Genomic DNA, 27,890 nt, shown 5'->3' on the forward strand with positions numbered 1-27,890 from the left:
CCCATACTCATGGGACCCTTTTGAACGGTCTCAGCCGATCGCAAACGTGATCCAAATACACACACGATCTGGTAAGTCTCAAACAAATAGACACACTTTCCTTACTGTTTCCATCAACAAATCTTAACAAACTTCTTGCTCCGGACACACCAAAAATAATCACAGTGGAACGCCAGAGACAACACCCTTCTCCCCACCCACCTTGCCCAGCGGGAAACACTTCACATGTTGATATTGCTGTGTATGTTTTTATCTTTAGTGCCTTCTCTTTCTGTTCTTTCATAGCACAATCAATAATAATTAACCCACTTCAGGTAACTTTTACACATGTCATATTTCCAACAGTCTTGTCAATGAACCACCCGAGGAGGTGTCGGCCACTAAACTTTCCTCTGCACTTTGGACACTTGCTTCACTATCCTTTTTCATTTTTTTCACTGCCTTTAGGAGATTCAAATTTGCTCTCAGGTGACTGAAACTCCCGCTCCGACAGCATTTCTGGTAGCAAATAGCTCTCAGCATCGTCCCCCTCCTCACAGCAGCGGATTAGAGCAACACAGTGCTCAAACTAGAGCAACTTCAGGCAACAGCAGCACGATCAGCTGATGCATGTCACTCCATGCTATGACACACACTTCACAAATGGCCTTATTCACCCTCTGTGGTTCTGTGTGTGCGTTATTGTTGTCATCAATTATTAATCCTCACCTCTCAAGGATGCATTTTCGTAATTGTCGGGTTTAATAATCATAATTGTCTTTGAAATTTGATTAATTGCACTGCCTTAATGTAAATTAATGTAAATAATACTTCACCTATTCCATTGTTTTCACTGCTTGTTTGCACATTGATCGCATTATTAATTGTATTTAACATTTATTCTACACTTTTTTTTTTTTTTACGTGCCTTTATTTAATCTCATAGTCTGTAATTTTCCCACTGTTATTATATTTGTATATGCTGATATGTTGCACCTTACTACCGAAGCAAGTTCCTAGTGTGAATTTTGTTCTCTAACAATGGCAATAAAACCTTTTCTGATTCTGATTCTGAAATGTATGTGCCAATACCAGTGTGGCCATTAATCATCTCCAGTCATACATTCATTCATTCATTCATTTGATTTATTTATTTATACAGGAAAAAAATGGGTACCCTGTTAAAACACAACACAGAATAAACAACAAAAAACACGAGATAATAAAACACAAATAAAACATTAAAAAAAAAGTATGAATTCATCTTCTACCACTTGTCCCTGTTTTCCCTGTGACTTTTAGCCCTGGACAGGGACAGGGTAACTCATCTCCCATTATGTATAATCCAGTATTGTAAAAGTCAAGTTAAAAAATAATGAAGTAAAAAAAAAAGAAAAAGGCCAAACACCACTCCATCCAGAGTATATTCATTTGAACCTTTGGGTCCTCCACATGCTACGGTAAGTGTGACTTTCATTTCATTAGACTTCTACAACGACAAAGTATAAATAAATGCACATGGATGTCAAGGCTTTCAAGTTTAGGAACATTTTTTTTCATTTTATTCTTGAAAGATGATAATACAAAAGTTTAAAAAAAAATCACAACCAGAAATGTATGATCATGTGCTTTGACTTAATTCCTGTTCCTGATCCACTTCTCTCAGCATGAGACGCTTTTGATTGTGTATTGTCCAGTTAAAGTAATTGACAATCATATCAATCAGTCACAATCCATACATAGTTTTTGCCCTGATTACCATTGCAGCAGTCCATTCCAATACTGAGTGGATTGAGATTGAGTATTAGTATTGGTATCATAGAAAAAGCATGATTTACCGATTCAAACCGGTAACTTGACTGTTTGATCGTGTGCATTGTGGAGAAGTTGTCTGTAAATAATTTTATGTAAGCCAAGGGAAATCTTTAGACTAATTTAGACTTTGTTATCTTTGAATGCTCTCGTCTATGAGAAAGTATTTAATATTGTTTCACCATTGTCTACTGAACGTTCTGCCTATATAACCCTCTCATGTGGCAGGGGAGGGCATCCCTAAAACATGGAGACATTTGTGGAAAATAACCCCCGTTGTCTGACCCCGCCCTTCTCTCACAGCTGGCTCCTCATTCAAGAAGTCTCGTGTCAATGTGAAGAGTTACTCATCTTCTACTGAAAGGCGCATTCATCTTATCTTCAGGCCACAGCTTCAACTGACACTGCAGCCGACCTCTAATGCAAAGGCTCCCCAAATGCACAGGTAAGTTATACGACATATGACATCATTTATACATTGTTATACAGTGTTGACAAGTAAGAATGGCTGTGTTGTGTTTTCTATTGATTCATAGTTTTTAATCAACAAAAAGAAAGAGGGAAAAACAAAAAACAGAAAAAAAGTGTTGTTTTTGTTTTGTTTGTTTATTATTACCTATGGATTAGGACAGACAAGACAGCCTACAAGCCTAACATTTTTGTTAACAAAAGTTAAATAAAAATACAAAATAAATAAAAAGTATAGTGAAATAAATACTGCCTGTAAAAGAGATAAAATACAGGAACTGAACAGAGAGATCATTCAAAGATGTGATAAGATAAACTAAAACTTAAAAATGTGCAGGAAAACATTGTTAAATTCCATGGTAGACAAAGGTCCCATGTCCTTAGATCCTCTTTCTTCTCGGCAAGGAAAAACCACCTAACCTCTTTGGGAAAAAGTAGAAACCTCGAGGAATCCTCCGTGGGCAATAGACCGATCAAGCTCAAATTTGGGGAATATCATGTTCAGGAGTGGCGCATCAAAAGTTATAACATTTTTTATTCCAAGTGTTACGGTTTCTGTGCGGCAAAGCTGCAAATTTACTGAGAATTGTATTAATTTGCACTGGTTATGCACAGCATTGGCCATGTCCAATGTGTCGCCGTCTAATTAGTTCTTAGACATACACAATTATCATGTCGAAAATGCGGAGTACAAAAGGATGCCGCTTGCGGCTTTAATTTGTCTCCTTTTTGCTTGTCTTGAAATAAAAACAAAAACTGTTGTGATCTAAACACCCCTTCGTCCCTTTGTAACTACGTAATTATGGGGTGTATTTTTAAAAAAATCTAAAGTGACAGTGAGCTGCTTATCTCATCTGTCGCAGTCTGTCATGCCCAGCTCTCAAATGAAGTGTTCTACATTTAGGATAGGTCCACACTGTTGACTGAGAAGTCCGAAAGGCTAGGGGTTGCCCGCGGGCATCAGGTTGGTACCTGATTTATAGGGAAATTCATATAAGGTCTTGATGACCTCAATAAGGCCAAAAAACAACAACAATACAACTTTCCTTTTTTTCTTTTTTATGGTTGTTGTTCACATATTACATAACTGTAAAAAGTATAGGCTGCACAGAAATCCAAGCTTAATTGAGATCAAAATGTAGTAATTTCTAGTTAATAACGTGATTGGTATTAATGAAAAGGTCTGCAGCCAAACAACTGTCACTAAAAGCATGTGGTTTTGAGCAGCATTCAGACTTTGGATGAATAAATGTGTGTTTTTGGGTTAAATGGCAATCATTAATAGTCTTTGTTGTTTCTGTTAAAAAAAAAATGAACACAGAAGGCAATTTTGTTTCAAAATAAAGTCGAATTGAAGTTACAATCAGGATTATTTTGTCATATTCCATACCGTTTCTGACTACTTTGAATTTCTATTTGAAAATAGGCTGAAAAAATCATTGGCTGAAAAAACAACCCTAAAGCCTTAATATGTTCCAACATTGTGTCTTATGAATAAAGGGAGGAAGATTCCTCCAACACAAATGAAACAGCAGATTTAATGTAAGCTGTAGGAGTTAATGCAAAGTCATTAATTATTATTTTGTTTTTCTCAATTATTACCTTAGCATGTGTTGTACTGCTGTGTTGTTTCTTACATCTAGAGCAGACATATTACTTTGGAGAAAAGTGCAGATTGTAATATTATACTATACTAAATGTTTTAACATCTTTATCTCCTAATAGCACGCATCACATAGAAACATAGAAGCTTCAAATGGAGTCATTAAACAATTTTGAGATTTCACAACGGAGTCCTTCTTCAAAGCCACCGAAGAGAGGCCAGTGGTCCAGCAAACGAGAGTTCATTTTGGCTGTTGTTGGAGAAATCATTGGTCTGGGAAACGTCTGGAGGTTTCCATATCTCTGCTTCAAGAATGGAGGAGGTAAGTTTGATAATACATGTACACTACTAATTTATCAACAATAACAAATTAAAAAAAATATATACTGCAAAATGTGAAACAAAAACTTGTTTCTGTCTTGTTTGAAAATACCCCTACATTCCTAATGCTGGGTTTGATCATTCTACAGGCCAACAATATTTAATACATAATGGCTTTCCTCTGCTGTTTATCCACCACGGCAATGCCTGGTTGGTTTGCCAATACCATTTTGTCAGTCTGTATCTGGAACACCCATAGGAGTTTGGCTCAGTCATTCTCTACCACTCTTGGAGGTGTTTCCCACTTTGACCTTGGGGTTTCCAGTCCATACTCCGCACATATGTACACTATGCAGGCGACTTTTTATGGTGCTCCATGTATACTGTCCCTGCCAGCATCTTATCCTGCAGTTTTGTGTGGGATGGTCTCAGGGCCCCTTTGCACAGCCTACACCTTGGGTCTTGTCTGGTGTGGTAGATCTGGGCCTTTATTGCTATGTTTCTCAGGGCCTGCTCCTGTGCTGCCATGATCAGGGCCTCTGTGCTGTCCTTCAGTCCGGCCCGCTCTAGCCATTGGTAGGATTTTGTGATATCAGCCACTTCAGTTATGTTCCGGTGGTACGTCCCATGTTGGGGCCTCCCATGATGGTCCCTCCAGCACCTCATCATCCTCTGTTCCCCATTGTCTGAGACATTCACTGAGCACGTCATCTGTAGGAGCCTTGTTCTTGATGTACTTATGGATCTTGGACGTTTTGTCCTAGATAGTGGCTCTCACGCTCACTGGTCCCCGGCCTCCTTCCTTACGGCTAGTGTACAATCTCAGGGTGCTGGATTTTGGGTGGAACCCTCCATGCATGGTCAGGAGCTTTGGCGTATTAACATTAACAAGAGTGTTTTTTAACAGCCGCTTCAAGTTTGCCATGAAGGCTCTTAGAGTCCTATGGATGTTGTACATCTCCAAGTATTCAGTGATCCATATGTGTGGCATTGAGTCAAGCTTTCTTTTAATGTAACGTAATGAAAGCTTCCCAATGATGACAGAGGCGGATGTCTTTCCTGTAAACTACAGGTTACCTTTTATTGAACTCGGCTGCAACGAAGCACCAAACTTATTTTTCCCTTTTTTGTTATTATGTCAATATGGCGGATGAGACACATTTGCATCCAGTTTCATACCTTTCAAAATAACATATTCAGTATTTCAAAATAAAACATTACAGGCACATAAACAATACATTTCACTATGCCGTTTTTGTAACTCACAAATAATAATGCATAGACACACAAATAGTTAGAACATATAATCAATTCAGGCAATACACAGATTGGTGTGTCGGGTTCTGCAGTCTTGAGCGACTGTTCTTTTAACCAGGAGTTGTTTTTACCGATGCCCTTCTGTGCAGTTTTTCATATCAGTTCAGTGCTCTCCCCAGAATCTTTTAAAGGGATGGTAAATATGCCTCATATGGGGTTGCATTTGCCTCCAAGGATGGTTTAATGTACCTTCATTATTTCCCAAAGTACATGCACCCTAAACATACTATTACATGGTGTATAGGCCTAAACATACTACTGCATGTAGACCTATCCACCATCAAGAAATTATAATATTGGCTACCAAAAACTTAATAGAATCATGGAAATGATAAATAAACACAAATACATAGTCATTTAAATGTAGTACCAGTGCACACAGACATAGATTTTTTTTTAACCAGTGAGCACTGTATGTATAATGTATAATACACAATTGTATTGACAATTTTGGTATGTAATGAAAACTGGTACAGTTTTAGCTAATGGATGAAGGCAGTATTATAATGCTGCCTCATAATCAGGATCATAGAAGATCAGAGTCAGATACTTTAGGGCTGAGCAGAGTTTAGTGAATATTTTTATTTGCTCCAAGAGCTGCGTCTTGAGGATTTTTTTTGTTTATTTGTTTATTTTTTGCTTTGGGCCTTCCTTCGGGTGGTGGAAGAGCGTAATCACTGATTGGTTGCTGCGCCGCGTCTGCCGCAAAAAAATGTCAGCTTTTCTAATATTTCTGTGGTGGCTGCTTGGACCGGACGCTCGAAGGCCCCGACGCTCAAAACGCGCCATAAAAACACTGGACGCGCGTCCACATAGACTTTGATTGTAAACTGGACCCTTTGACCCAGCGGTGTGAACTTGTTTATTTGAAGTAGTATTTTAATGATGGCGCTACCTAAAATATAGGATGAAGTTGTGTTTTAGAGATGGTTTATTTTCCCCCCATGTCAAATCGGATGTATGTACGTAGCGAGACCCCTGCAGTTTTTTTATCAGTTTTTCATACCTGAGACTCTTTCTTGGATTTCTGCCACTCTGATGGTAACTGAGTTCTGTTCAGAGAGGTTGCTGTGGTCCGCTCTTAGATCCACCATTGCTGATATGTGTTACCTCTTTTTCCCGGTTCCACCCCACAAGTCCAAAGGTTCATAAGTCCGAAGGTTCGGATTTGTGAACCCTAACCCTACCCACAAGTCCAAAGGTTCACAAGTCTTCACAACCTACTTACCTAACCGTAACCTGAACCTTTCAGACTTGTGAACCTTCGGACTCGTGAACCTTCGGACTCGTGAACCTTCGGACTAGTGAACCTTCGGACGAGTGAACCTTTCAGACTTGTGAACCTTCGGACTCGTGAACCTTCGGACTAGTGAACCTTTCAGACTTGTGAACCTTCGGACTCGTGAACCTTCGGACTAGTGATCCTTCGGACGAGTGAACCTTCGGACTAGTGAACCTTCGGACTAGTGAACCTTCGGACAAGTGAACCTTCGGACTAGTGAACCTTCGGACTAGTGAACCTTCGGACTCGTGAACCTTCGGACTAGTGATCCTTCGGACGAGTGAACCTTCGGACTAGTGAACCTTCGGACTAGTGAACCTTCGGACAAGTGAACCTTCGGACTAGTGAACCTTCGGACTAGTGAACCTTCGGACAAGTGAACCTTCGGACTAGTGAACCTTCGGACTTGTGAACCTTCGGACTAGTGAACCTTCGGACTCGTGAACCTTCGGAATAGTGAACCTTCGGACGAGTGAACCTTTCAGACTTGTGAACCTTCGGACTCGTGAACCTTCGGACTAGTGAACCTTCGGACTAGTGAACCTTCTGACTAGTGAACCTTCGGACAAGTGAACCTTCGGACTAGTGAACCTTCGGACTAGTGAACCTTCGGACTTGTGAACCTTCGGACCTGTGGGTAGCCAACCTTTTTCCCAGGACCTTTCAGTTTCCTGCCTCGGTGGGTCTGCTCTGCTGTTGTTACTCTGCCATTGAGTGTTGAATTTCGCTGGTTGAGTTGTGAACAGCCGGTTCATTCGTCTGGCTTCATTCTCTCTCGTGTACCTCTTTAGGCGGCTGGCCAAGGCTTGGAGCCTTTTTTGGCAGTTTCGAGTGCTTGAGGTGTGGGCATCTGGTTGTATCTCTTGGGTACTTGTTTTTTCATTGCACCTCGCTCAGCTTCAGTCAGTTGGCTCACTTCTCTCCACGCTTGCTTGATTTTAGCCTCTAACCTTCGTTTTCATGGTGGGTAATGTTTCTCATGGCTCCCGTTTCTCTCTCTCTCTCCATATATATTTATTTATTTATATTTATTTACATTTGTTTATTTATTGTTTTGCCAACTAAATTGTGGAATTGTCCACATTTGCTGCTTGGAACCTGTAACAGTCTTCCAAATGAAAATAAGAATTACAAAAATTGCGTGTTTTGTGTTTATTTTTGAAAAAGTAAACAACAAAAAAGTGTAACAATATGTAAAATAATGTATGTAATGTAAAAATAATAACAAAAGGTTATATTCTTTCACTGTTAGGCGCGTTTCTGGTGCCGTATTTCCTGTTTCTGCTCACATGTGGGATCCCTCTCTTCTTCCTGGAGGTTTCTCTGGGACAGTTAACTGGTCAGGGTGGAATCACTGTCTGGAGAAAGATCTGTCCTCTGTTTGAAGGTGATTTTTGTTTGTTGGAGACACGTCTGATGAACCTCAAACTTAAGGCATGACGATCAGAGAAAGGTGCAAAACAGCTATTTACATCAGTACAATTGATGTGATTTATGTTCTAAGCAGAAAATGCATGAAACATTATGTACTTTTTGTAGGGCTTGTTTACAACAAAATCATTCTTCACTAAATCTTGTTTGATTCTTGCAGGCATTGGCTATGGAGGCCTAATCATCATGCTCTATACTAACATGTACTACATTGTTATTTTGGCCTGGGCCTTGTTGTACCTCTTCTCTTCTTTTCATTCTGAACTGCCATGGGCCAGCTGTAACAACACCTGGAACACAGGTAACATCAAATTCAAATAAGAAACGTCTTCCCCTTGACACCATGTTTCAGGTGCTGACAGGCAACTCTCCTCAACCGTTTTGTCTGTTCACATATGGACTGGCAAATTTTACCTTTTACCATGAATACCTTAAAACACCATCAAATCCTATAAACACCATTTTACTCTTCTTTCTCCAATTTCTAGTTAACTGCATTGATTATCGACTGAATCAAACCTTGAATGTCCCACTTTCTGTAAATGCAACGTCATCTGCTGAAGAATTCTGGCAGTGAGTCTTAAATTCTAGATATTTCAGTTTTTCTTGGACATTTTAATTTCTAAACTGCTGCTCAGGAGACGAGTTCTGGGCTTGTCTGGAGGAATCGAGGAGATGGGAAGTATCCGCTGGGACCTGACTGGATGTCTCCTCCTCAGCTGGATCATGTGTTACTTTTGCATCTGGAAAGGAGTCAAAAGCTCTGGAAAAGTGAGCATTAACAGATATGCATTGCTATCATTTTTGGCTTTTGTGTTCATTTTATTATGCTTTTACCTCTTTAAAAACACATGGTGACAAGCAGGTGGCAAAATGCCCCACCAGTAAAGTAAATCCCCTTTAAATCGCATCATGTTCATTTGCTTTAAAGGTGGAATGGACGATTTTTTTCAGCAATTTTTTTTATCATATTTCCTCGTGGCGTGGATAAATCATTTGTCCTGCCACGTATCAATCATAAAACGCACCTACCGCTCACCTGGAGCCGTGTGCGGTTCGTCCCCACGTTTCCGTGTGCCTAAGCGCATGGATCTATCATAATATAGTTCCCTCAGTGTACGGGGCAAAATGAAGACGGAGAAAGACTGTTCGAGCTGACGCAGAAGTGGACAGAAATCTACGGGAGACGAGCGATGCGATGCGCTCCGTTGCGCTAATAAACAAACGCACGTGTGTGTTGTATCAGTCCGCACGGGGGAGTGCACATGCATTCTCAAATCGACGAAAAATCGTCCATACCGCCTTTAAATATTCCACAATACAGTACTTTTTCAATCGCACATTTCTTGCCCAGAAATACCTTGAAAATCTTTTTGGCAATAGATAGATTTGGAATATTTTAGGCACTGCAATAATGTCATGGAGACAAGCTTGTGACATACCCTCCACCAGAAAAGTTACATAGTGCACCTTTAAAGGAATCTGTCTGGATTGTTTTGCTGTTTTTTGATCCCTCTGTTTTAATGTGTGTTTTAACAACTGCCTGTCTTTGAACTCTTGTATAGGTTGTGTACTTCACGGCCACTTTTCCATACCTCATGATGATCGCTTTGCTTATTCGTGGTGTGACCTTGCCAGGGGCTGCTGATGGGATTCGCTTTTACCTGTGGCCTGATCCGAGTCGCCTGGCTGACCCTCAGGTGAGGACATTACAGTATGAAATAGATTAGATCACACCTCAGGTCTAGAAAGGTTTGATAATGTATCAACTATTTACATGATTATTTGCATGTCCCAACTTAACATTGAGATGTTCGTAGGTTTGGATGGATGCAGCCAGTCAGATTTTATACTCCTACGCTGTAAGTACAGGTTGCCTGGCCTCTCTAGGAAGCTACAACCAGATTGACAACAACTGCTACAAGTGAGGAACATTTCTCAAATAAATATTTGAACGATGACTAGGATGAAACGATAACCGAACAATTGTGATATGGTGTCATCAGATGTCTCTCAGTTATATCGTGGGCTGTCACGATATATATCGTATGAAGCAACAGCTAAAGAAACAGAGAGCACCTAGCACCGAAAGTTAGTTTGTTAAACTATTCTGTTGGCCTCCCCAAACTATTCCTATTATTACCGTATCGTGAGATGCATATTCAATCAATCAGTTAAACTTTACTTATCTTATAGAAAAGCCTCATGTTATGTGTTCTCTACAGAGATGCCTTCTGCCTGTGCCTGCTGAACAGTGCAACCAGTTTGTTTTCTGGTTTTGCCATATTCTCCGTGCTGGGGTTCATGTCGCATGAGCTGGGAGTCGGCATCCAAGCAGTGGCTGAATCAGGTTGGTTATGAACTACTGCAGTATTATTCCTTAGAGTCAAATTGTGTCCATCTACCGTCCGCTTCCACTTTTTTCATCATAACCCTCTGACTTCTAGAGTTTTCCTACCTCTGTTCCTCTCCTTCCATTCAAAATGTAATTGAATTTAGGGGACCAGTACCAACATATCAGTAGCGTGCAGTAACTTTTATGGAAGGGCAAGCAGAATTGGGATGTTCATCAATAGAATAATCCCTGGTTATGTCCAGACATCGCTGCATAATCTCAAGAATGTGACAAAGCCTGGGCAGAAGCCAAGGCAACCAAACATGCAGCAGATTGGCAGCAGTTTTGTCATAAGCGCAATAAATATGTCTCTACTGTTCATACAGCCAATAGGCAAGGCAAGTTTATTTGAAGAGCACAATTCATACACAAGGCAATTCAAAGTGCTTCACACAACAGGAAAAATGCATTAAAATCACAAAGAGATGACAGAAATCACAAAACCTTCATTTCTTTTCATTCAATTTAACAGTTTTGCTAACATGAATCATACATCTTGTCCGTGCTTAATGATCTGCCGGATGGAAAACCAAATCTTGGACTAGACTGGCAGACACTCCAGAAACTCTTTCCCATATTTATTTGACCTTGTCAGCGTGACAGGTGTGGAGCTTTTGTATCTTTAACAACGGACCCAGTCCCGTCTGCCCCCTCCCTGGATCAAGCTTTCGTTTTACTTATTGCCCCAGATAAAAAATTCCTAAAGCTTTTAATGTTAAAACTCACTCTTAATTAGTAGGTATAACTACTACTGACTGATAATCTAACCAGCGTGTGTTCTAACCATCTCCACAGGCACCTGCGCTAGACACAATGGGCTATTGTGTCTAGCGGAATTATTTACATGTTCAACTGTAATTGTATCATTTTAGAATGGTAAAGAAAGACGTTTTAATTTAAAGAAATGTAAAGGTAGTATTTTCAGGCTGTTGATCAAATAGTTTAAGACATAAAAGAGAAGAGTGCAAAGAAATATAAATTCATGTCATATGCACAGCTAAACTAAACAGTTTTTAGCTTAGATTTGAACATTGCCAGAGTAGAAGCCTGTCTCACATCTTCAGGAAGACTGTTCCAGATTTTAGCTTGACATAACTGAAACATAGATTCCCCTTATTTAGTCCTGACTCTGGCACCTGCAGGAGGCCGGTCCCTGAGGTCTTCAGAGTCCGAGATGGTTCATATGGCACTAACATGTCCGAGATGTACTTTGGTGCTAGGCCATGGAGAGACTTGTACACAAGCAGAGCTGCTTTAAAGTCTATTCTCTGAGCCACAGGAGCCAGTGTAGAGACCTGAGAACAGGACTAATGTGATGGTACTTCCTGGTTCTGGTCAGGACCCGAGCAGCAGCGTTCTGGATGAACTGCAGCTGTTTTACAGCTCGTTTGGAGAGACCAGTGAGCAGGCCGTTACAGTAGTCTAATCTACTGGAGACAAACGCATGGATAAGTCTCTCCAAGTCTGGTTCAGACACGATACTTTTGATTTAGACAATGTTTTTAAATGGTAAAAAGCTGCTGATGTTATTGATTTGACGTGGCTGTTAAAGTTCAGTCCATTATTACCCCAATAGTTCTAACTTGATCTTAATTTGTCACCTTGACAAGAGCAGTCTCAGTGCTGTGACAAACATCAAATGAGTTGTTTATTAAACCATCGACCAGTGTGTTGCAATGCTCCAAGATAGACAGGTATGGGTCAGAGCCTGACATGGCAGACGTAAGAAGAAGAAGAGGAAGAAGAAGGCGAGCAGGTGCACATGCTCTGAATTTCTTTAATATTGACCCAAAAGGTTGATGGTCAGACTCCACAAAAACGTTTCTGCCATAAATGTAAGCGTAGAAACCTTTGCACCCAAACAGAGCTGCGAAAAGTTCCTTTTCTATTTGTCCATAATTTACCTCTGTTTGTGTAAGTGACTTGGATGGTAATCCTCCGTGGCGGATACACGACTGTCACTGCTGTCGGGCCTACATGTAGACTGCACTTACCAGGGAACTTCCCTATGTCTTTAAATACATCAGTAAACTCCTCTGTGATGCATGTGGACTCTACTGACATGACTACTGGTAATTTGACTAGATTAAGGTCAAGACATGCTCTCAGTCCTAATATTGGAGGTGCTGCAATCTGCACAATGTCAAAGTCAAATGTATGGTTAATGCCTTTTCAACTGCATTTGAGTTCACATGTCCCCTTAATGTCCAGTCTTTCACCCTCATACCCTGACAGGGATATGGGGGTGTGTCTGGGCTTAGTTTGACATGTTTAAGAAGCAGGTTAAAGAGGAGCACAGGAATGACATTATCAATGGCTCCAGTATCCAGCTTGAATCTGATGTCCCTACCTTGACGTCTGCAAATGCTTGCTCATTAGTTTTGTCTTTGTTTGTTTTTGTTATTGAGTCTATGAACAATTTTTCAGTTCTACTGGAGTTATTTCGTCCTACAGTGTACACTGAGTTTGACTTGAATCGGTCTGCCTGACAAGCCGTTGCAAAGTGATTCATTTTTGGACCCTTTTTGCACCTACGTCCTTTAGAAGGACACACATCCCCTGTTGTGCGTCAAAGGCGTCCAACACACAGGCACGATCGAGGAGTTGTTGTATTTCTCAGCGTTGCTGTTCTCTTGCTGCGATAGCAGACCAGATTGATAGAGTGACTTTGGTGTAATTGCTATACAAAGCCCAACAACAGCTTGTCTGGGTCCGCCAGATCCTTCAGAGGGGATGCGTATTAGGTATGTATCAGCATTTGCCCCAAGCGCTGTGTCTCGATAATTCTTACTGGTGCAGGGTTTGTTTTGGTCCTTATTCTGGATGATGCAATACGTAGGTATGTCAGGCCTTTTTTTCTGCTGCCAAAAGTACATTCCAAAGGTATCCATTCTGTCCATGGCAGGAGTTTTGATGCCCAAGTACATAGAGAATCTATACACATAATGAACCATATACAAAAACAACATAACAAAAGCTTTAATAATAATGGGAGGGCGTGTTGCAGGTACAGAGTGCTTCCTCTGCTCATCCGAGGGGAAGAAGGGTTCTCTAGCTAAAGACTGTTCTCTAGCTAAAGACTGCAGGAATCAATCAAAAAACCACTTTGGGCACACATACGAGGTACCAATAGCACTGTAAGAAGGTTAAAAGCTCTGAAAAGTAGATTTTGCATGATTTGGGCCCTTTAAGATTACATTTATATAGGTTTGAAAGATAAGATTAGTTGTCTGATATTCCAGATAAAAGGCACTATTAAGATAAGATAATCCTTTTAATGTCCACACATGGGGAAATTGTTACAACGCAGTAGATACAGAAGGAAAGGACACATAACTTATAGGAAGTTTCAAAAAAACACTCTTAATAGAAGAACTCTTATGAACAAAACAAAAAAACTCTTATTAACAAAACTCCTCTCATATCTAAATAGGGAATGGAGGGGGGGAAAAATAGATAAATTAAATAAAATAAAAAGATAAAAATAAAATAATAATAAAATAAAATAAAGTAAAAATAGCTAGCATAAGACTAAATAATACTAATACTAATACTAATGGTAAGTAAGTAAACAAAATAAAATACTCTTATTTACATCAGTTGTATCCACATGAATATGGCCTTAATTGCTTGTGAGTACGACAGTAATTGCACATGAATAAGACGGTATTGCACATGGTTAAGTCAGTATTGCACATGAATATGACAGTATTGCACAGGGTTAAATCAGTATTGCACGTGTTCAGGGCTAGCAGTGTTTGTTGTAGTCTGACAGCAGCAGGAAGAAAAGACCTGCGAAACCTTTCCTTCACACAGCGAGGGTGGATCAGTCTCTCACTGAAGCTGCTCTCCAGAGCGGACAGAGTGTCCTGCAGGGGGCGACACTCATGGTCCAGCATAGATGTGAATCTAGCCAGGACCCTTCTGTCCCCCACCTCCTGCACCGAGTCCAGAGCACAGCCCAGGACGGAGCTGGAGTTCTTGATGACTTTGTCCAGCTTCTTCCTCTCCCTCTCTGTGATGCTGCTGCTCCAGCAGATCATACTGCTGCCCAGTGGTTGAGTGAATAAATAAAATCTAAAGCGTCTAAAGTCTAAATGTGTGTGTTGGCTGCCCACAAGTCCGAAGGTTCACTAGTCCGAAGGTTCGGTGTTCCGAAACTGTGAGTCCGCAAAACAGGCTCTCCTCGCGGCTCGTGCGCCAGTTAGGGACCGTCTCTAAAGTACGTAAAGTGTTTGTATCAAACATATAAAAAAAAAAGGTGTGCATGATACCTAGAGACTCAAACTACTATTTTATCTTAGCGTTGACTATCTAGGTTGGCTGACTTGGGAGCCATTGAAAAGAATCCTTGCTTTTTAAAGAAAAAATATTATTTAAAAATCTATAAAGGGTTAAATTTTAGTATAAATATGTTTGATATTTTTTAACACATTTTCAAACAAACCGTAATTTAGAGACGGTCCCTAACTGGCGCACCAAGCGGCACTTCAACGCGCAGCTCCCCACACCGTGCTAGCGACATACTTAAGACATACACCTGCATTAGGTAGCGGTAATGTAACACTTGGATACCAACCGCCGTAAAACACCACAGAAGTAGAAAAAGAAGAGGTTGAGTGATCTGAGTAGCAGCAAACATGCCAGGCTCTCAGTGTCATGAATTTGATTCCCGGCTCTGGCAATTTGCTGAATGTCCTCCCTACTCTCACCCCTATTTCCTGTCAAAGTCATAAGTCATTTTTGTAATGTCCTCGTCATCAGAAGCTAATCTATCATTTGGTACATTAACAATATCAGAATGTCACATAGATTTCTGTTCTTTCACGATTCAGGTCCAGGCCTGGCATTTATCGCTTACCCTCACGCTGTCGCCATGATGCCTCTACCTCAGCTGTGGTCTGTCTTCTTCTTCATGATGATCCTCTTCCTTGGACTGGACACTGAGGTAAACTGTAACTACAAACTGCTACAAATCAGTATGACTTGATGGTAGAAAGAGTTTCGAAGCTAGTCGTCTTTAAAAATGTTTTGACATTGAGACTTTTCAACTTCATTCAGTCTGACTTTCGGATGGAAACGTCTCAATTTCAAAATCAATTACACATTAAAGAATTTATCGTTTCCCTGTATGTTTCTGTGACCAGATGATATGATTGTGTTACCACCCAGTGTTCTCGCTGGGCTGAGGTTTTGAGGATAGCGGGCCATAAAAATTTGCGCGAGTGCCGGAATGCCAATATGATTACACTCCGCCACTTAGGAGCGGCGTATTTTCCGCTTTTACAAAATAAAGCGGCTTTTAACGCCGTGTGCCATCTAACGTTATGCTGCGCGCTGTAAACGAGCGCCATAATTTACTCCAGACGGCGCTCGGCGTTCTCTTTCGGAGTGCATATTGGCTTTCCATATTATCGAGCGGCGCGAGAGCAAAATACTGCGGCGCTCGCGCGGACGTCGGTAAGCTTAAATATCCAATTAAGATCACTCTTTTCATACCTGAATATTACCTGTAGGGCTTGGTCAATTCAATTAAAACGGGATAGTGACAATTTACGTTCAGCAGCGCTGTAGGTAAATTGTGACTATACCGCTTGTGTGTGTCTGTGTGTGAGAAAATAGGTCCCACGCGGTGGAGTGACCTATTTTCTCAGCGTATGACTGACAGTTACCATGAGGACCAGGAGATGCCTAGACCAGGAGTGGGCAATTATTTTCCTCCGAGGGCCATATTCGAACCCAGGCAAGTAGCGGAGGGCCGGCCCGCCATCATTGGTGTGAAGAAAAAAAAATCCAAAAAATTAAATATCAAATAAAATATCACTTTTCTGTCAAATATAGGCTATTGAATCTATTATTTAATTTATTTCACCTCATAGGTATTAAGGATACACGTGCAGACAGATGCCTGAGGGAAAAAAGGGAAAAAAAATAAAAAAATAAATTGTCTTAAATATTACTTGAACAAGCTTGGCGGGCCGGATTGAAAGACCCTGCGGGCCGGATCCGGCCCGCGGGCCGCAGTTTGCCCACCCCTGGCCTACACTATGAGTCTGCAGGTCATGACTCTACGTAATTAAGAGTGTTTTTTAAACTTCCTATATGTTATCTGTCCTTTCCCCCTGTATCTACCTGCATTGTAACACCAAAATTTCCCCATGTGTGGACATTAAAGGCTATCTTATCTTATCTAATTTTCAAATCGAAAAATAATTTATTTCTCTAACAATTCAGGGCCATAAAGCCTAATTTTTCTTTCTAAGTCTGTCAGGTAGTGTTCCCTCTAAGCTGTTCCCTCTATTCACCATAAACCTATTAATTAATATCTAATATTAGACCTAATCTAATCTAATTACCAAATGGCCACCGGGGGCAATCTAGAAGGAAGCACAAGCGTTTGACACACTGTAGAAGACTCTAGTGGACAGTAGAAGCACTGTCCAGGGAACACGTTGTGTAACTCGTGTTCTCTATTTTTTTGTTTCAAAACGCTGTATTTTATTACAACCAGACTCATTCACTGAGATATTAGTCTAATTAGTCCCGCAGCGCAGCGGACCGCGGGTGCGCTTTGAGCCCCAGTTCAAAAGACGCATCACTACCGCGTTTATCTATGTGTAACTATCTCATGTGACAACGTGGGCACCTGCGGTTTATTGACAGTTGCTGCCCGTTTACGAACAAGTTCTATTTTCTTCGTAAATATCGTGTGAGCGACTTTTATTCAGGAGAGCTGTATGTACCATTGGCTGGACACCTGTCACTGACAGGTGTCCAGCCAATGATACACTATGCTTTACATACGCTACACAGCCAATGATAGCATTGATAGTGCACATGTGCCCTACCCATACGCACCATGCAGGTTCGCTAGCTAACAATAATGCGGCGAAGTTAAAAGACGCCTTATCATGACGAAACGAACAGGCAGCGCCAGGGACACATCCACTCAACAAGCCAAAGTAAAAAAGAAATGCGGTTCTTTTAGGATGGAATGGCTTGTGCCACTGGACCACAGCCAGGCCAAATCAGGACTCTCACATATAACTACTATACATCTCATGAACAACAGGATTTTTGTATTTTTTATTTTAAGTGGGCCTAATTTCTTGTAATAAAAGTAAACTAATGAAAATTGCTGCTGTAATCAGTCTTTTAATGTAACCTTCTATGATGCAAGGTTTTGAACAGGCGTGTGATACTGGTGTGTGGCCACACATCTGATGTTGCCCACAGTGGTCTTCAGTGTGCCCAGGGAGCTAGTGTGTTTGCCCAGACACATAAAAAATTAGAGGGAACATTGCTGTCAGGCACATTGTCGTCTGTGAAAAAGTAACACGTTGTTTTCATGGTCAACAGTGTTTTATTCATTATTACATACAGCATAGACGACCTATTTGTCAAAAATAACTGGAATACCCCGGTTAGTGTAAGGCACAGGCCTTACACTAACCGACATGACTAACTGACATTGTTTGTATCAATTACGCTCAAGGTGTAGTTCCTCGCCGTTCACCAACTTGAATCCTCCGATTACGTATGCCAGACCACCGATTTGTGACATCATTAACCATCTCATCTCATTAGTACTTGAGGACCTTCCACAGTGATTATCATTAAACTATTGAGTACTTTATGAGACAGACAATTTCTGCGTCTTGTTTTTATTCTTTTCAGGGCACTGAATCCCCGTTCACAGTCTGAAAAAAAATGGAAAATTATTGGAGTTTTTAGTGACAACAATCAAACTGCTTTACAGGCCTATATATTATATTATAACGTGACTGATCATACCGGCAGTTGACATGGGTATTACGAGTCCTGAACTGGCAATCCTGGCTAAGTTCGGATATAGTTCTGAGTAGGATTTTATAAGATCCTGCATTGCCCACTTGATCGAATGATCTCTTTCTTTCACCAGTAGCTGTTTGTAGTTCTTCCATTCCGTCAACGTTGCTTGTTCATCTAGATCGAAATGTTCAGCCAGGTTCTGCAAAACAGTCATAGGTTAAATTTGGAAAATGCATGGACATTGAATTTGTTGTCATTTGAAGACGCCGTGCACGGAAGGCCAGTTTGGGCCTGCCTACCTACCTGTACAGTGTCAACCCCGTAGAACTCGTCCTCTTCCTATGGTATCTCATTTGGGTCAAACACTGTTCTAATAGTTCTCTATCTGTGAATATTGCAACATCCAAGTATGAGAATCCAAACAGGTTTTGCATACCTGGAAACATTAGGAGAGTATACTCAAATGTGGTAAAATGTCTACCATCAGCTTTAGACAAGCAACGAACCGCCAGGTTTGGACAATGTGCAAAAGTCCCACTGCTTTCGCTTCGCCCCTTTCAGCCTCCTCCCTTTGAAGACTCATCACGACAGAGGGATATATCTTTGACAGGGTCTCACAGGCCTGGTCCTGAGAAAGCCATCTTGTTCTCGCCTTCTTAACTTTTAGTGTTGGTTGTTCGTTGGCTTCCTGTCAGGAGAAAATGGGAACATGTTAATTCACGAGCCATAAAGTGGAGTAAAACCGGAAGTCAAGGCAAATATACTAACTTGGATGGCCTTTAAAGCTGCAGCACGTACTGGTGACTTCTCATAGAATTGAAACAGGGTCTCAAGAGCAGTGTTGAACTTCTTAACATAATATTACCACTTTTGATGCTGCACCCCCAACGGCTAATGCCAGTCTGTGAGCTACACAATGGTTGGATACCAAAGTAGGACATATCTGAAACAATACAAAATTATTTGTGAAAAAATGTGGATCATGAAACAAGCATTGTGTAGCTGACAGGCCTCGGCTCCACACACCAATTTAAGTCGAGCTGCTACACCTTGGCGGACACAGATCATAGAACTCTCACCATCATTCCTGAAGGCAGCAAGTTTGTTGGGCAAGCCCAATTCATTGTCTTCACAGAATTTCACGATCCTGTTGGTCGAGTATTCTCCAGTTGTAGTCTGGACCTACGATTATACATGTTTAAATAATGAGTCACCGATAGTAAGTTTTGGTTGATCAGAGCCATGCAAGATGGAAAGCCTAAGCCTACCTCTTCAAGACCAAGAGATGTAAAGTCTGTCGATCCATTTGGAAGGATGTACTTAGCATACAGTATCAGCTGCTCAGTGACAGACACATCTGTAGTTTCGTCACAGAGAATGGCAAAACATGGTAATGAGGTAGCTTCCTTCAGCTTTTGCTCTTTGATCATTCCACCTGAAATAATGAATATAATTTTCATCATCTTTCCAATCTGCTTGAATAAAAAAAAAAAACCTTATGCGCCATAATAATACTCACCAATACACAAAACTATTTCTTGCATAGATTGTTCTGACGTGTAGGACGTTTTTGAATTCAAATTAAGTGAATTCAGGTATTTGCACCCAATATCTTTGGCGAGATCTAACAACAGCTCAAAGTTGGTTGTTCGTGGGATCTCGTGCTTCATCAACCAATACATGCACTTTATTGCTGCACAGAATGCACTTTGTTCAACCGTGACAGCTCTAGCAAGAGATTTCTCAATCCCACCATCTTTATCGGCAGCTATTGCGTCTGCTTCCAATTTTGTTGCCACTTGATGAATATTTGAATTCAAGTGGATCTTAATCGCTTCCTTGCGATACGTCTTGCAGCCCACTTTAGTCCATGTGCTTGTCCCACCTCTGGCTGTCTGCTTATGTTTGAGACATAATTTGCAGTACATTCCTAAAAAGAAATTGAAAAAATGCATAAGCAAAGTCCAACTCGAAGTGACCAAGATAACACCGGCCTTAGCCAAACCCCTACCAAAGCTCTAATGGCATGATACATTATAGACCTAAGCTAATTAGTTGATAATGAATCATGTTAAATGTAAATCTAGCAGTTTGAATTAATATCACAAACGTTCCTCAGATCAGATCATGCCATGCAGGTTCCTTTCATAGGCTTAATAATAATAATTATAGATATAAATTATATTTATTGGTCGGGAGTTTATTTAGATTTTAAAATATTGAACATATCCCACTCAAGCAAGACCTACCGTTTTCCTCATTTTCACACTCGAGCCAGTTTTTGAAAATCCACTGACGCGATGCTTTTGAACTAGTACGGGATCAGCTTTGCGTTTTTCTTCCCCAAATTTAGCACTTTTCTGTGGCCTTTCATTCTCCTCCTCCTCACTAGGCTTTTTCGTGAAACTAAAAGAGTCCAACGTAGCTTTCCGTTTTGCCAACATTGTTAACGCTGGTTATAAGGTTCAAGGAAGTAGATCCGCTGCTTTTTTGAGCTGTCACCGTTACGAAGTCAGCGTCAAGACGGTGCCCTGCCTATCCCCCTCCTCAGTAGTTACGTTGACATTTATATTACTCCGGAATAAATTGGTTTTCAAGATTTATTAGCCACCATCACGACTTCACTTTCACCCACGACTACCACAGACGCTCTCGCAGAACACGTGCTAAATAAACATTTGGGACCAGAATGGAAGTCGTCTACGTTATTGAGTGTAGCTTTCTTAACTATACGATAGCGTTGTATGTTACTTGAATAAAATACACAATCTTTGTTTTTCAACATGGTGGATGTTTTATCAGCTTTTGGGAAGCGTGGTGGCGGCGCACGCACGGTTATCTTAATACCTGGCGGGATCTTTTCAGCATGGCGGGGGCCAGCCGGTGCATGGCAGCATATTTTGAGCATGGCGGGTGCCGGCGGCACCATGGCGGGCCGCCATGCCAAAAGCCCTCAGCAAGAACACTGACCACCAACTTAAAAAAAATAAATACTTTCCACAGCACTGAAAATCTTTGCAAGAGCACTGTTAGATAACTGTTGTGATTACCTGGTATGTCATGTTCCGTCAGCTTTGATGGAGCTTGATGTTGGACGTTGCTATGTAATTATTTAACAGCAGGAATGTGGTCAATTTCTTTTAATTCAAGCAGTAAAATTAGAACAAGCAATCACAATTAGTAGCACATTCAAGCAGGTAATTCACTTAGGCAATACAAACAAGTATTTAATGAAACATTTAGAAAAGATGACGTTTATGTCATTAAAAATAATGTGTCAAATGTCTTCCTAATGAGCATCAACATCTAAATGTCTTTAGATGTGACTTAAAGAGTGACAGTTCAGTTATGGTCGGATCAGAGTTCAGTAAAGTAGAAACAAAAAGACAGTGACATCCAAGCAGCAGACATCTCACGTGTCTGTTGCTTGGGAGTTAAATAGTAGCTCAGCAATCTCTGCAACTGTGACTTGTGTGTCAAGCATCATGCATACCGTACTTTTCGAAGTTTATGCCACTACTTTTTTCCCACACTTTGAACCTTGCAGTCATCTGGTGTCTGTTTTACTCTAATAATAAGTAGAAACAAGCTCTGCACAGAGGAATTCTGATTTTGTTAAATTACGAAATTTGTTATCTTGTTCGGGAGCAGGACCACGCCCCTTCCTACGGCTACACTATTTAAGCATCCAGATCACGTACACCTATGTTTATGATGTCGTGCACACGCTCTATGGCGGCGGAAGCCCTTGCTTGAATGCACACTCGTTCCTTACCTTTCAATGGATCAGCTCAACCTTGTTCCTTCCGATACATCGGCCCGACCCAGGCCTCACCTCGCCCAGCACAGAAGAGCCATACCGGACCATCCTCCACTGGAATCCCGCTGCTACCCGTCCGGTCCCATCATTCAGTTGTTCTCTAAGGTGCAGCTTTCGCTTACGGTCGGCTATCTCCTTTTCTTTTTTTCCTTTTTCACCTTCTCTCACTTCATCTCACTCACTCCAGTCTGGTAGCTCACTCTCCGGGCTCTGTCCACGCTCCAAGCCCAGGCTCCCGTCAGCAGACCGGCTTCCCGCCTTGGATTACCTCTGATAGTCCTGGATTCAGATCCTCCCGTGCACCGGGTCCTCCCCGCGGCCTCGCTCGTTAAGCGCCCTCTGCGCGCGCTCGTCTTTCTTCTCTGCATTAACCGCCTGGATGAAGGTTTCCAGACCGCGCTCAAAAAGAAAGGCATTAGTTTCCACGGCACCGTCTACAAAATCACGTTGTTGAAACTTCTCATTGGCTAGCACAACTCGCCGTTCACTCTCGTTCCTTCCGCCGCAGAGGCTCCTCCAGAAACGTAAGTATTCCTCCACCTTTGTTTTGTTTCTTGCCCATCACACTTCTCTCAAGCACGCCTCCGGAGCCAGATGCGTAGTAAGCCTCTCTCCTAGCCAAAGATTTGCCAGACTTAATCACTCCTTTCAAGTAATTCATTCATTTGCTAGCCCCTCCGGCTTCCAATCGTTGTCCTAAAAAATAGAAGCTGGCATTTCTAGAAGGAAATGTAAAAATAAATGAACACAAAATAAATAGATACAATGCATATTTATATATAATAACAATAATTATATAATAAAAACAAAAAAATCCTCTCTCTTCCCCCCTCCCCTCCTTTCTTCTCCCCCCTCTTCCCCTTTCTCTTCCCTCTCTCTCCTTTTCTCACGCACAAGTTTGCTAGACTTTTGCGGGCTTCATGTTGCCAGTTCCCACTCGTTCCTTGGTTCCACTCGTCTCTCAGGCCCAGGTTGCCAGGTCCAGGGCGGGCCCTTCCACTAGGCCTAGTATAGGCGGGTGCCTTGGGCGGCACTACAGGGGGGGCGCCCCCCTCCAATTTTTTTGCTTGGCGGAGTTTTTTGCGCCCCCTTCTATGTATCCAAACACTATTTTGGAATTGACAAATAAATGTAATGGGGGGGGGAGGGAGGGGCGCCAGGGGGGTAGCACCAAATGTGCTGGGGCCGGCCCTGGCAAGGTCCCACTTACCCCCCTTTCTCTCCCCTCCATCCCCTCTCTCCTCCCTTCCTGCGGCTACACTATTTAAGCATCCAGACATGTGTTCATGACGTAGTGCCTTTTTAATTGTTCTAATTCATCTCCTAGATGGGGGCATTGAGGCCCGGGAGCCTACAGCCCTCATTGCCAGAAGCCCCAAAACGGCATCAACTTCAGAGTTAATCTACAGAGCAAAACATTTAGTCCATTGTTAAATAGATTGTTAAATATTGTTAAATAGGTATTTGGAACTGAAAAATATTGTATTTGACTTAACAAAATAAACTTCTCAAGATCTAAAAAACCTTTTAAATGTACTAACTAACATTTCCACGTCTGTTTAGTTATCTGTACACCTGAACTGACACACCACTAAATACAAAAAAAAGTGGGAGCGTTTAAGTAAGGAGGTTAAGTTATGAGCCACAGTGTTCCATCAAACCAAACTCTTTTGCCAAATCATGGGCCAGATATTATGTACAAAATAAAACTATAAAAAATATAAGAAATAAATTGCTTTTTTACAGCCTAGTTATAGTTGTGGAAACTGATGCACAAATGTGCAGCAGGTGAAAGACTGAGTCCATATTCATGCAGCAGCAGGAACAGGAACATGGACTTTTGATGTGATTTCTGATGTCAAATGTTCATATCACAGACATGTTTCTGCTCAAACTCAATATGAACTTCTATTTTCATAGTTTAAGCTGATCTCAGTGACAAAATGATTCATGTAGTGACTCAAATGAGTTCATTGTGTTTGTGTTCACAGTCACAATAGTGTGGACACAATCATGTTCATACTTTATTACACTCTGACCTGTGTTTTTACCTGTGGCTGCTGATCTGTCCAGGTTTGTAGAGGATGTTTTCCTCAGAGCATCATCACAGAAGTTTGTTTTCTTGTTAGCTCCACATTAGCGCCACTTTTAGCACAGCTCTAACATCTACAGAACCGTCTCCTTTCTTTCTTCCCCGTGTTTCCCAAACCACACTTTTCCTCGCTCAGACCTCTGCTCTGAGGTGTGTAAAAGTGCTGTAAAGTGCGCAAACGCGCGTCTTACTTCTCTCAGCACTTCTCCCTCGGCAGTACACATGGCAGTGAACAGCGGCATCGTGGGACGTGTAGTTTTAGCGATAAAAACGGTTACGGATGTAACTACGGTTCTATGAACGAAAAAAAACAAAAACATGTGAATTCAAATATGAATTCGAAATGTTCGGCGGGCCGGATTAAAACGTTTGGCGGGCCGGATTAAAACGTTTGGCGGGCCGGATGCGGCCCGCGGGCCGTATGTTTGACACCCCTGGACTAAATGTTTTGCTCTGTAGAGAAACTCTGAAGTTGTAATGCACATAAACTGAAGCACAGTATTAGTGAAATTACACTTGTTTTTCTTAATATATTTCAGTTTATGAGAACAAACGTGTTTGTATTTTTTTCTAATTGATCCAGTAATTGCTTCAAAAACAGCGTAGGCTATATAAAGCTCTTCATTCCTTGTGTTTTTTTATTGTTTTATGTTTTACGTTATGTTCGGCCCACGGCCCAAAATGAGTTTGACACTCCTGCCCTAAGTATATTGCACATGTTTTTTACAATTGAACTGAAAGTGTCAGTTCACAATTATGTCACAGAGAGATCCAGAAGTCTGAGAGTGCCACAAACAGTGGTGTTGCAGGGGGCGGAGAAGAGAAATTCTAACTTTATGTCCTCATTAAAATGTACATAGATGTATTTGTACACTATATTGTATCTCCATCTCTTAAACTCTAGCTTTCTTTAAGCATAACCTGGTTTGACCTGGTCAAAATGATAATGTTTTATGTTGCCTATTCAAATGGGTATGAGTTAAAATATTACATCTAAAGTGCATCAGATTTGTTAAAATGTTCTTAGAGGAGAAGTCCCAAACCTCCCTTTATGTACGCTATAACTTTGTCTCATTTCAAATAATCAACATGTAAATGCTGATTAATAAGTGTCTGCTCCACTGGAAACCCAAAGTCACGTTTCTTAATTTTCTTACTGTTATGTAAATAAATAAAATAAATACAATTTTTCCTTTGATTTTCTAGTTTGTGTACCTGGAAGGCATGGTAACATCCATATCTGACATATACCCATCCTTCTTTTTAACTGGTCACCGCCGTAAGCTGCTTCTGCTTGGAATCTGTGCCGTGTCCTTTGTGGTCGGTCTCTGTATGGTCACTGAGGTGGGATTTTAGACCCATTCAACCTGTAAAGTGACTTAAAGAATGGTATCCATTTAATTTGGTTGGTTTCTTTTCTCTAGGGTGGACTGTATGTCTTCCAACTCTTTGACTACTATGCCTGCAGTGGAATCCCCTTATTACTTTTTGCCATTCTGGAATGTATTTGCATTGGCTGGGTGTATGGTAAGTCACAGTATATCAGTTTTGTCTTCTTATTATTTCATTATTTATTTTTGTCTGCCTCAAGGTGCTGACCGCTACTACAGCAATATCAGTTACATGATTGGGTATCGTCCATGGCCATATATGAAGTACTGTTGGAAGTTCATCACCCCTGCCTTGTGCATAGTAAGTCTCTAGTCTTTCTGTGGAACTGCCCTTGTCTGTTGTTGTTGGTCTGGCTGGACAAAAATACACGCTTTTCCTATACTCTATAAAGATGTGTAGTGTGGGCCCCTGTCATATCTCTGTGAGTTAAAATGGGCATGATTGACAGGTGGATTGGCCACCTGTCAATCATGGATCAGATTGTGGATCAGATTGTAGATCGTATACAAAGAATTTCAGTCTTATATTATCAGGCCATTTGGTTTGATCACCTCAAAAGGAATTTGAAAGAAGTACTGTAGTTGCCTGCAGCACATCAAAGCATGCAGAAAATTGTCATTGTATTATACAAAGAGAAGGTTCCAGTATGTATTTGATAAAGGAAGGTGTTTCTAAAAAAGCAATCTAACCTATTGTGAGTAACATAACACAATGTGTTTTATAGGGTGTTTTGCTCTTCTCTTTGGGCCAATTCAAGCCACTTAAGTACAACAATTCTTATGTCTATCCGGCCTGGGGTTATGGACTGGGACTTTTCCTGGCCTTCTCCTCAGTTGCTATGGCCCCATTGTGGTTCCTGTATAAACTGGCTAGCACCCCAGGAACATTGAAAGAGGTACAATCCATTTACATTTCATTGTTGTTACATCATCAGCCTCTAATCTAGTACTCTTATTCCTCTCAGAGGCTGAGAATGGGAGCAATGCCGTCAGAAAACCTGCGTATGTCCCTCTGAATGATCAATACCAAGACCTTCTCAGCCAAGTCCTCCACCATTTATTTCCATAGCACAACGTTGCATCTGTTAGACATAAAATCATGAAACTGAAAACATGAGACTGTTTCCACCTGATTGAATTGAACCTTGAATAATAATACGTAAAGGCTTACAAACACGTTTTGCACGTTCTGCTGTGCTCTTACTTATTGTGTGTCATCTCATTTTCCACATTTGATCAATGTGGAAAATGAGTCAGCTGTCATCCTCACCCCCTCCACCTTCAGATGACCCAACAGGACCTGATACTCGTATCTTCTCGTCTTTTCCGATCTTCAGGAGACCCACGTCATTGTCCCATGTCATTGTCCAGGGCGTCCATGGTGTGGCTGTAGGGTGTCCTCGAATGAACAAAGGAGTCAGCTGTCATCCTAGCCCCCTCCACCTTCAGATGACCCAACAGGACCTGATACTTGAATTTCTCGGTATTTCCCGGGGGCAGTACGTTATCCTGGGCGATCTTCAGGCGGGCCTAGTCCCCAGCGTTCCAGCGGGTGAGGTCCGGGACGGGCACAGGACGCCCCCTGTATGGTTCCTCCAGGCTCCGGAGACACCGGCCTGGGGGCGTGCTGAGACGATATCCGACTCTCCTCGAACTCGAACGCCCTCAGCAGGTTCCGCAACTGATCGACCGTCGCAGCGGTGCCTGCCCCTGGGTTCGGGCCTTGGACCGGTCCCCCTTGCTCTGGTCGGGCGGGGGCGGGGCATGTCGGATCGTGCCCCCGGGAGGCGGCGCACGAAGCTGGGTTGGCTCGGGCGGGGGATCAGGGCACACCGGCCACACCGGTGCGGCCGGTGGCTGGAGGGTCGGCCCGGCCTGATCTGTCCACCACAAGGACTCGGAAGGGGGTGAAGGCGGTTGGAACTGGTACTCAGCCGCTGGGAAGACTCCGGGAGGTGACATGGAGAGCTGGCTTGGCCTGTGCGGGGAACCAGGGCACACCGGCCGTGGGGACTGGTACCCCAGCGCAGCCGGCGACCGGAAGGTCGGCCTGGCCTGCCCTGCCCACCACCCGGACTCGGGAGGGAGTGGAGGCGGTTGGGACTGGAACCCAGACAGCGGGAAGACTCCGGGAGTTGGCACGGGGAGCAGACTTGGCGCGGGCGTGGAATTCGGACCCATTCCAGGC

At 41.9% G+C, this 27,890-nt stretch overlaps 1 protein-coding gene and 1 pseudogene across 1 annotated transcript; both read left to right on the top strand.

The window, feature by feature from the left end:
• Positions 1–2,121: 2,121 nt before the first annotated feature.
• The window catches only part of LOC140355858 (sodium- and chloride-dependent GABA transporter 2-like), a 52,304-nt pseudogene continuing 26,535 nt past the window's right edge, over positions 2,122–27,890 (top strand).
• On the top strand, positions 4,006–26,809 carry LOC140356684 (sodium- and chloride-dependent GABA transporter 2-like). The gene is made up of 14 exons (XM_072441831.1): positions 4,006–4,184; positions 8,035–8,169; positions 8,374–8,514; positions 8,702–8,786; positions 8,852–8,984; positions 9,779–9,913; positions 10,034–10,137; positions 10,439–10,563; positions 15,444–15,556; positions 25,518–25,655; positions 25,736–25,838; positions 25,903–26,003; positions 26,428–26,598; positions 26,668–26,809. Exons 1-14 carry the CDS (start codon positions 4,016–4,018, stop codon positions 26,716–26,718), a joined length of 1,704 nt encoding a protein of 567 aa, XP_072297932.1. The 5' UTR covers positions 4,006–4,015; the 3' UTR covers positions 26,719–26,809.

Source organism: Eucyclogobius newberryi, unplaced genomic scaffold (genome assembly GCF_026437365.1).
Source record: "Eucyclogobius newberryi isolate DKJ021-1_F unplaced genomic scaffold, fEucNew1.0.hap1 SCAF_12, whole genome shotgun sequence".
Classification (NCBI taxonomy): Eukaryota; Metazoa; Chordata; class Actinopteri; order Gobiiformes; family Gobiidae; genus Eucyclogobius; species Eucyclogobius newberryi.